Raw genomic sequence first — 11,097 nt, 5'->3', positions numbered from 1 at the left:
CACAATTACTGTTGCCTCTTGTAGATCTTGGCTAGACATTCTATTGAATACATTAAAAGAAACGCATTCAATCATGAGTGTGACAAAACCAAACATCTAGGCTAAACATGTTCAAGATATAGATCATTCAACATGCTTTAAGAGTGCTCAAATTAGATTGCTAATGATAAAGACAAGTAGAAAACTCAAAAGAATTGCAAGAACTCTTGAAATAGAAACAAGATTGATTACTTCATAAATCCATAGACAAATTCATGAATAATTACAAATTGTTTACTACAGTCCAAAAAGAAATCAAAATCTAACCTAAGTAGGAAACAAAATTACCATAGAGACTAATTGATACAAAGAGAAATTCCAGCTTCTACCGAAATCGTGCTTTCTTCTTTGCAAAAATGAAAGAAAGCTATTTATACTTGTAGGGTGCTCAACATCGCAATGCTAAATCCCAAAAAAGCCAAGAAGCGTTGCACTTGAGGCGTGACATTGGCCATGATATTGCACTGCCGTGGCGCGTGTGTGGATCAGTCGCATCAAATTCTGGAGCGTTGCAACGCTGGCCTGTTCTGCAGTAAAAATGAGCTTTCTATCTTCAAGCCGACGATTCTTCTATGGTCATGACGCTGAAGCTTGATGAAATTTTGGTAATTTATCTGATTCTCTTCAATTTTGTTGACTTTCTTGGTCATTTTTTTTTATCCTTTTTTGCCCAAATTTCTCAGAATGACTCCTAATCGCCTCTGGGACCGTTTTACCTACAAAATGAGCATTAAAAGCAAATAATCAATATTATTTGGGGGAATTAACATAGAAAATATATATCTTTTACCGACCTAACACCAACCCTGGACACAACCATCGAACTGCTATTAAGAACATCCTCAAGTATCTCTGGAGAATGAGGAACAATATGCTTGTCTATGGGCATAAGGATTTGATCCTTACGGGATACACTGATTATGATTTTCAGATTGATGGAGATTCTAGGAAATCTACTTCAGAATCAGTTTTCACTCTTAACGGAGGAGCTATAGTGTGAAGAGACATCAAACAAAATTGTATCGCTGACTTCACGATAGAAGCTGAATATATTACTGCATGTGAAGCAGCTAAAGAAGGAGTATGGCTACGCAATTTCCTGACAGATTTGGAAGTGGTTCCAAATATGTATATGGCTATTACTCTGTATTATGATAACAGTGGAGCAGTTTCCAATTCAAGGAACTAAGAAGCCACAAACGCGAAAAACATATCGAGAGAAAGTACTATATCATCAGAGAGATAGTACAGCGAAGAGATGTGATAGTCATGAAGATAGCCTCTGAGGACAATCTTGTAGATCCATTTACGAAGGCCCTTTCGACCAAAGTGTTCGAGGGTCACCTGGTCGGACTAGGACTACGAGCTTCATAATCTAGGGCAAATGGGAGAATGCCAACGGTATATAGATGCCCAAATTTATTGTATTTTCTCTCTGTCTCTCAAAATTGTGTTCATTATATATTTGTATATATTTGTAACTCACTGGAGTATTAGTCCAATTGGGAGATTGTTGGGAATATTCTAAAATTCACAGTTCGTAATATTGGCAACATATTCTATTTATCAATAAAGTATTATTGAGTTGTTCATTCAATAAAATGTTACTGATATTGAATTCTATTGTAAAATCTAATAATCGAATCCAAGACTATAGTATGAATACTTTAACTTTATGTAGAGACATAAAAGTGGATCAAGTTTTAGTATATAGCCAAAATGCTCTATACGTATATGGATGAGAGTTGGTACCTCATCCTCGTGACACTATTGGAAGCGACCTACTTTGTATACTGATATAAACAATTTAATCCTGAAATCGTTCATGTAGAGACATGCGAGTGGAGACATCCTATGCAAAAGATGTTTGCATAAGACAGAACCATGAAATAGTCAATTTTCTTTATAATGACCGTTTACTGTAAAAACTGACTATTTCAAATTCGATGACTTAGGGTAACTCAATCTTAATTCTGAGCTAACTATGAACTCTTGTTTATTTGGGATTATCCTTTGATCTGCATAGGTGGGATTAGTGCAATAGTACTGCTCAATAAGCCTCCCATTTTAGGGGTAATACCGAATAGACAACTGGGGACATAGTCCTACAGGATGGAATTCACTCCTACCCAATTTAGGGTTAGCAGATAGGTTGTTCCCTTAAATACTGACTCCTGGTTTCGAACAAAGGGGTTCCGCCCTCTCATGGTCGAGAGGGATATAATTTATTCGTTGGACTATAAACCAATTGTGCAATAGAGGATCATTGGGAGCTTAAGGACTAAGATGTGTTTATAGGGATAAAACAATAATTTTCTCTTAGCTATAAATACGAACAACCTGTGAATGATCGACTTACTAATTATGGTTAAACTGGATAGAAATATATCTACCGTGAAGAGAATTCAATTATCGAGTTATAGTGGTATGTGTCAATAGTTAACGAATATTAATTAATTTAATCCAAAGAGTTTAGCCAATTGATCTCAAATCGTTGGAGCTCATGATTTGTAGGTCCATAAAGTCATTCTACTAGCTTGTAAAATTACTCATTTGATTATTGAATTGAGCGAATTTAAAATGTTCAAAATCGAAATTAGGGTTTTGAATTTAAAGTGTTCAAAATTCAATTTAGGGTTTGGTTAATTATATTCGATATTATTAAAATGTTTAAATTTATCAAAATTAGACGTAATTGGAGAGATTAAAATATTTAAATATTGATTAACATGAATAGGATTCATGTATAAATTAAGGTGTTTAATTAATTTAATATTTGATATTAAATTATTAATTAATTAATTATTTAAATAAATTATTTTCATTTTTAAAAATTCAATATTTATCATTGAATTTTTGTTTAAATTAATTTTGAAAGAAAATTAATTTAATGAAATAAAGTTAAAAATTTGAAAAATGTTGAGTTAGTGGATTAATCCAAAATTTGTTGGATTAATCCACTAACCAATACCTAGCTCACTCACGTAATGCTGATTGAAGTGTCAATCAGCTGGTTAAGTGAGTGGTTGCATGTTTAAACACCTTACATACTCCAATTTTTAGATTGGAAGAAGTTCATGGTATTTGAAATTCTGAATTTCTGGTTTTCTATTTCAAACCCTCATCCTTCCCAACCAAATTGGCCTCAATCAGAGTTTCCACCACTCAATCCAAGTTAGAGGATAGTAGAGAAGATCATTATGGTGGTCTATTAATGATTTGGAGGTTCAATTCGTGGAGAGGAGCTAGAATTGAAGAGTTTCATCAAAGGTATCGAATTCTTGAGACCCTCTTATATGAAAATGTTTCTTTGCATGCTTTTTAAATTCAAAATAAGTGTAGTTAGATTGCTTATTGATTCTGATTTTTTCTGCTGCATATGTGTTTACTCTATCACTAACAATATTCCACTTGGGCTATGTTTGTGTATCTGATGTAATTAAATCACATAAACATTAAGCGCACATAAACAAGTTATTTTTATAATAGATTTTTCCTTAGTTCAATCTGGTCCATATCTTGCATTAGCACAAAATCAAGACAACTTTTGTCACTACTCTGGTAACTAAACCTTCTTTGATCACCAGTTCCAATATATTCAATGACATAGATCAAGTATGGATGGATAACATGTAAATTACATGTAAAGTGATCTAGATCATACCTGTTTCCAACTAGTCCAAATTCCTTAATGAGATATTTTTTAAAATTTTTATAAAAAACTACACTTGCAAAACCACATGTATGATAAATAAGTTCAGGTAATAAAAAATAAGCCATCAACTTTATTCTATATAGAAAATAAACAAATAATGGCTCTATGTTTTAATTTCCCTTGATTTTGATGTACATACCCTACACAACCCAAAACTTTAATGTTCTTTAGTTTAGGATGGTGTTTAGTTTATCTTTTCTCAGGTGTTATGAAACTTGTAGAGTGATGTAGACATCTATTTAGTGTATAGATAGTTTATGATACTATTTCTGCCAAAAAAAATTTAGGTATCATTCCATCTAACATTTGGCATCTAACCTTATCCATTATGGTTTTATTTAGCTTTTCAGCTACTCTATTTTGTTGGAGTGTTGCCTAAGAGTTCTATGTCTAACTGCACTGTTTTGTTCACAAAAGTTATTGAATTTCTCATTAAAAAACTCAAGCCTATTGTCTGTTCTAAGATATTTTATTTGTCTATAAGTTTGATTTTCAACTAAGATCTTCCCTTCTTTGAATTTATTAAGAGCTTGATCTTTTGTTTTTTGAAAGAAAACTGAGCTTTTTCTTGAGAAATCATCAATAAGATATAGAAAATACTTGGATCCATTGAGTGAAGGTGTTTGAGTAGGTCCCTATAGATCAAAATGGACATAGTCAAAGATCCCCATTATATTATGTTTTGCCTTTGAGAACCCTTGCCTTGTGGCTTTCTCAATAATGCAATGTTCACAAAAACTCAAATTTTCAGATAAACTAGTTGGAAGTAATCATTGGTTTGACAATATCTTCAAATATTTACTACTAATGTGTGATAACGTTTGTCATTGGTTGCCTCTGAGAATTTATCGCTCGAAATTAATGCTGCTTGAAGTTTTCAAACATCTCTAATCAAATAGAGTCCATTGATCTTTTCTTCAACTAATACCACATTTGAATCTTTTGTAACCTCAAATCTTCCTCCATATCCATGGTACTCACATTCAATAGAATCCAAAATTCTTAAAGAGATTAAATTCCTCTTTAGTGTTGGCACATGTCTAACATTTCTTAACAAAATTGCTTAGCCATCTTTAAATTTTAAAGAAACTGATCCTATTTCATTGATTTTGCATGAGTTGTTGTTTCCCGTATAAATCAAACGTTCATCACAACTTTACTTTTATAAGTGGTGAATCAGCTTTTTGAAGGTGTCATCATATGGAAGGTACATCCCGAATCTAGTACCCAATTGTATGTTTCATTTATATTATTACTGATTGTATTGTACCGAGATGTTGTAGGGCATCAGAAAAGACAAAAGAACTCTACTCTGCCACAGATGCTTCAACTTTAGGTTCCTCTACTTGTTTTTTTTTTCCTTTTTTTTGGTTACTTTTGATTTTGTTTCTTTTCTAAGAAGAAACAATCTTGTCTTATATGCCTCATCTTGTGACAGAAATTGCATTTCACTGATAGAAATTTCATTTTTAGGGATAATAACTAAGTGTATAACATCATTTTAAAAAAATTGCAAATATAGGCAAATCTATACGCGATAGACTTCTATTGTTGATATATTCTTACCAGCAATATGGTCTATCACTGATAGACTCCTACCAACAATATGGTCTATCGTTGATAGACTATCTAAATTTTGTCATATTTATAATTTTTTTTACATTATGTCATCTCTGCTAATAGTTTGAGGCTGATTGTTATATTTGTAAATGTCCCATATAATTATATATAAATATATTTATTTGTGTGTATATATATATATATATATATATATATATATATATATATATATATATATTAAAAAAATAAAAAAATTAATCAGGGACGGGGATGGGGTGGGGATACCGTCCCCGTCTTCGACCGAGGACCCGGTTAGGATCCTTGATTTGACCTCCATCCTCAGTCAAATCGGAGATTCCCTGTCTTGATCGGGGCGGGAATATTTAAAGGTAGATTTAAAACGTATAAACTAATTAAATTAAAAGGAAAAAAAAAGTTAAGTAGAATTTTCATACCAGGAACATGTTGGTGACTAACAGTTTCATTTTTCTCCATTTTTCATTCTTTGCTTCTACCCCTTATATATGTTGAATATCGATGTGGATGTGGATACTTATGGACGTATATGGATAAATAAGGTCATGTCTGCAGATCCAAAAGTTTATAAACATTATGTCACTTCCGTAAGCTGCATAAGTTATTTATCTTTATTATCGTCTAGTTTTTCAATAATAATTTATAGATTACAAAAACATTTTGAAAAATGAACACTAAATTGCATTGGGATCAAATTCAAAATCGAGGTAACCAAATGTAAATTTAAGGTATATTTTTGTAGGAAGAAAAGGAATTATGAGAAGAATGAATACCTGAAGATGAAGAAGCGTGGGCAGTGTTAGCAGTGCCGTGGTCTTGGTCTTGGCCCCTCTCGAAATAGTAAAAATACTTGGAAAAATGGGGGACGTGTGAAATTTTAGGCCAATCCTCACCTCCCTCTTTGCATCTTTCTTCTAAATCTGGGCAGCCGGCTATCAAAGATTTGAGTTGCCGCATCTCCTCTGGGAGCGACTTCAATTCAGGGCAGTCGATAATATACAGTAAATGAAGTGAAACCAGGCAACCGATCCATTCTGGTAAGCTTCTCAAATTTGGGCATTTACTTATGATTAGATATCGAAGGGAAGTCCAATGGCGAGCTTCAATTGGGAGCGAGACCAGTTTTCGAAGTTCCCAAAGCCACAACACCCGGAGATTATGGAGTAAATTCCATTGTGTGGCTTCATGATCGTCACACAGCGACTTCTCCAAATTGTGGCATTCTTCCATATGCAGATACTCCAAAGAAGTTAGCTTTTGCCGTAATTTGCAGGGTAGATTTTCGAGATCTCCGATTCTTTTGAGGTTTAGACTCTTCAAACTGGAAGATGATGATGATGATTGAGAGGCGTCTAAGCTGGTTCCTATGCTACTCATCATCTGAAGACCAACATCGTCTAACTTGAGATTTTCTAAACATGGGTGTTCTGGAATGGAAGCTAGCTTGGGACAGTTGGAGATTGATAGCGTAGTAAGGCATGGAAAAGCTGGACGCAACCCAGCTGTTGATTCCTTTTCCCACCATCCTTTCAAGTTTGGCATATTTTCTAAACACAGAGTCTTGAGAGATGGAAAAAACACTGATGAAGGGCAGGGATCATTCTTGTCTATGAACTTAACAGGTATTATGCTTCTCAAAATTACTTCTCTGAGACTAGGAAGATAGTTCAACTGAGTCAAATGTTGCAATCTATGGCATTCTTGGATCCGGATACTAGTTAACTTCAAGAGTGGTCTAGACATCCAATCCGGTAATCTTGCTCCACTATATCCATGAATGCTCAAATATTCAACATTTTGTTGTGGCTCTAGACCTTCCATTACTTTTACATCACTACAACCACCAGCTTCATCAGCTTTGTACTTTACATCTTTGCTCAGGTTCCATGTCAGTTGGAGATTTTGCAAACCTTTTTTATCTTTTAGGTTTGCGCTGCTGGCTTCTTTTGGATTAGATCTCAGTTGATCTAAACCATCAATAGTTAAACACCCTCTTAAATCCTTCAGCCCATTCAATTCACTTAACTTGCTGCTACGTGTATCCTCCCTGTTGTTGTCTAATACGAAGAAACTCAATGTTTGTAGGCAAGTCAACTTCCCCATTCCTTCCGGCATATAGGTTAGACAAAGAGGTAGGTAAAGATGCCTTAGATTTACAAGATTGCAAGTTCCTCTTGGCAATTCTCTTAGTGCAAAGCACCTCTTTAGATTGAGTGTTTCCAAATGTTGCAACTTAGAAATAGAATTTGGGAGTGATACCATATTCTCATTCCCAGAAAGATCTAGATATCGAAGTTGCCTAAGCTTTTCAATAGACTTTGGCACTATTTTAATCTCTGAGTCTCCTAGACATAATACTCGCAAACGTGGAAAACTAGAAAACAGTGCATTCAAAGAAACTTTATTGACTTCAACCACCGCCTTATAAGGATAATATGATGGAAGAAACGTCCTTAATCCTTCACCCTTGCACAATGTAGGTAGATCATCCCACCATGATTTTATTTTATGATCAAATGAAACATGACGAGTTTTTTCACTAACATTGTCATAATTATTTTTTGAACTTATACATACATATTCATTTCCTGCTACCGTCTTTGCAAGATCGTGCATCACATCATGCACAAAAATATAAGAATCCGAGACTCTGCCTGAATGTTCAAAAAAAAACCTCCAACATAATTCCATGAAATAGTCATTTCCTATATCTTCCATGGATTTACCGCAATTAGATGCCTGGATGAAACCTTGAGCCATCCATTGTTGGATCAATTCATCTTTATGGATGGGCCAATGTTTAAGTAACAGGGATGAATAAGCAAAACATCGCTTCAAATTTGGTGGAAGGTAGTTGTAGCTCAATCTTAATATGGGTATCATATTTTGATCATGTTGGATGACTCGTGAAAGTTGGTTGTTCTTGAAGGATGTCCACTCTTCTTCTGATGTGTTGTTGTATAGCAAACGTCCTATATGCCTTATTATAAGAGGAACACCTCCACATTTCACTACAATTTCTTTTCCTACTTTTATGAATTTCGGATTTGTAGGCTCTATACCATCCATAAATGCCACTCTTTTCAACAATGACCAAGAATTACACGCGGATAGGCCCTTTAGAGTGATCAAATTGGTCATGTTTGAGATCTCTACTGCTAGTGTACTGTCACGCTTTGTGATCATAATCTTACTCCCTCTCGCACCACCCATTAACAAGTTTTTCAAATCAAACCATTTTTGTTCACTTTCATTCCATATATCATCCATAACCAACAAGTATTTCTTTCCTTGGATCATTTTTTGAAGCTGGTTTTGTAAAGATTCCATCCCTTGTACATTAGGACGACTCTCAGTTATGGATTCTATAATTTTTTCCATTACTATTTTTACTTCAAAATTTTGAGAAACCCAAACCCAAATTTTTAGATCAAAATATTTGGATACCTGTGCATCATTGAAGAGGGATCTAGCTAGCGTTGTCTTGCCTATTCCACCCATTCCAACTATTGCTATGAATGAAATATTGTGTTTGACTTTCATATCTTGTAAAAGGTCTTTTATTACTCTCTTATGACCATCCCTTCCAATCACCTCTTCATTATTTGATTTAGAGCGAGTCTCTGCCCCAATATGAATTTGATCAAACAGAGGATACTGAAACTTTTGTCCAAACATTTCAGCGAAATGAAATTCTTTTCTTTCAGCAGCAATGACTCCTAACCTCTCTCTAACATTCTTTATTTGACGTGCCATTTTATAATTGAATGCAACTGGATTAGATTTAGAGAAGAAGATCCTTACTTGCTTGGCTTTTTTTCCTGCAGTCATCACTTCTCGATGTAGAGCCTCATAAGAGATTTCATCAAGTACATCTTCCGCATCATAAAGAGCTTCTTTCAGTTTTCCGAGCCAATCCTGTAGAGAATTACTTCCAGTTTGACGTTCTTCGGCATCAAGAAGTACAGCCTTGATGGCTGAAACAGAGCTGGTGAGTTTGTAAGATCATCGTTGACTCCCCATAGCATTCCAAGTTGTTGAAAAGCTAGAGAGCTTAGTTTCTTAATGATCTCCCCAGCAAGATTGAACAGAATTCCTTCAGCCATGGAACTGTTTTCTGAGATCTGAAGGTGGAGAAAAATGGACTTTTTTGGAGTCTAGCTATAGCTAGTAATGGCGTCAACACTTGTGTGTAAAACTCTTCCCCTTTTGCACAATATATAATCCATCAAACCGCGTAATTTACATGAACTAGAAGTCAAAACACTTACTAAATTTTTTTTAACTAGATTCAATCGATTAATTAGTTGTGGTTTAGTGGCCGAACCTTACAAGACAAAATTAGATCCAAATTGAAAACTATCCCAAAGTCCAGAGATATATAGTATAATCGAAATCATCATTTCAATGTATTTGGATTGACCTTTCAAGAGTTTACTCTTGGGAAAAAAAATAACCACCTTTTAAAGAATGAGTTTTAGAAGAAAGTGATTTTGAGTGAAACACATGAAATCAATTTCTTAGAAAAATGGTTAAGTATCTAATGGTGGATCTTTCTCACTGGTTAAGTATCAATAAAGTGAAGGGCCAAAGTGTTTGTCTGGGATTGATTTTGGGAGGACAAAGTAATTCTCAGAGAATCACTTTTCAATTTTTTTCTCACGTTCTAAACTACCTATGAGCTTTAAAAGTAGCTTTCCTAAAAATTCTGTCATATACTCTAGTTAGCTCATTGTTTTAAATCACATTCCATTATTATGAAAATCTTAAAGAATCTTGCAAAAGAAGAAAGGGAAACCCAAATCCAAATTCTTGGACCAAAATAATCTTCTAATAGTTTATAATTGAACTGATATTATTGTTTATGATCATTTCCGAATACCCGTACACTTTATATTATATCTTTAAACAAATACAATTCAATTCAGGTCTTTTTTTTTTTTTTTTTTTTTTTTTTTTATAAATTATTATTTGCTATCTGAGCTTCCATTTTCCCTTCGATATAATTCGAGCCACTACTAGTTGGAAGGTACAAACGTGGTGTTTCTTAAGCTACTACTTGCAAGTCTTGAAATGTTTATTCAATTTATTTTCCAATCCAATGGTAACAAGCTAAGAAGCAGAGGCACAGATATATATACATGATATAGATACGACACGACGATATGTTAATTTTTAAAAAACTAAGATATAGATACGTCGAAGATACGATATATATATATATATATATATATATATATATATATATATATATATAATGTCTAGTTAATTGTTATAATAGTTATTTTAAGTTATATTAAAATATATTTAAGAAGAGAGTGAAAACTTGAAAAAAAATCTAATAACGTCAAGTGATTGTTGAGCAACTAGAGTAGACGGTAGGAAAGAAGTAGAATATGAAGATTGAAGAATGAAGTTGTGAATAAAGGGGGTGTGAATCATGATTTAAATAGTGAAACAGAAGGAAAGAATGGAGATTTAATTATGTTTCAGGTTTTTTTTTTATGTTTTTTTTTTTTTTAAATTTATTCTGTTTTAGATTGCTTAGACTTTTATGTTTAGAAGTGATTTTAAAATGGTTGAAATCACTTTTATCATTTTCAAAATCATTGTGAAACATGTTTAATTCTTCAAACTAATTTTGATATATGAAAATTGTATTTAAAAGTGTAAAATTGAAAAATAAATTAATTTTGAGGAATTAAAAGTGTGTTTTTGAGTGATTTTAAAAATGAAAAAAAAATGAT

General features: G+C 33.4%; 1 protein-coding gene and 1 long non-coding RNA gene across 2 annotated transcripts; one reads left to right on the top strand and one right to left on the bottom strand.

Moving 5' to 3' along the window:
- Positions 1–206: 206 nt before the first annotated feature.
- On the bottom strand, positions 207–9,181 carry LOC120084401 (putative disease resistance protein RGA1). The gene is made up of 3 exons (XM_039040167.2): positions 6,124–9,181; positions 5,770–5,899; positions 207–755 (listed from the first exon to the last, which is right to left on the bottom strand). The coding sequence occupies exons 1-2, from the start codon at positions 9,179–9,181 to the stop codon at positions 5,868–5,870; spliced, it is 3,090 nt and encodes a 1,029-aa protein (XP_038896095.2). The 3' UTR covers positions 207–755; positions 5,770–5,867.
- On the top strand, positions 6,832–9,601 carry LOC150033650 (uncharacterized). Its single transcript, XR_016531771.1, has 2 exons — positions 6,832–6,972; positions 9,178–9,601. It is a non-coding gene; the product is annotated as an uncharacterized LOC150033650 (long non-coding RNA).
- The last annotated feature ends 1,496 nt before the right edge of the window (positions 9,602–11,097 follow it).

The sequence above is a fragment of the Benincasa hispida genome, chromosome 9 (assembly GCF_027475165.1).
Source record: "Benincasa hispida cultivar pf3 chromosome 9, pf3_genome.v1.1, whole genome shotgun sequence".
Lineage (NCBI taxonomy): Eukaryota > Viridiplantae > Streptophyta > Magnoliopsida > Cucurbitales > Cucurbitaceae > Benincasa > Benincasa hispida.
This window is presented reverse-complemented; position numbering and strand designations above follow the sequence as displayed.

What these genes read in the sequence shown, in the direction of transcription:
- LOC120084401 (XM_039040167.2), bottom strand. Translation starts at nt 9,181, where the DNA reads ATGACTGCAGGAAAAAAAGCCAAGCAAGTAAGGATCTTCTTCTCTAAA. An exon ending in CCACGCTTCTTCATCTTCAG is followed by an intron (nt 5,900 to 6,123) that starts GTATTCATTCTT and finishes TTGGATCTGCAG; the next exon opens with ACATGACCTTATTTATCCAT.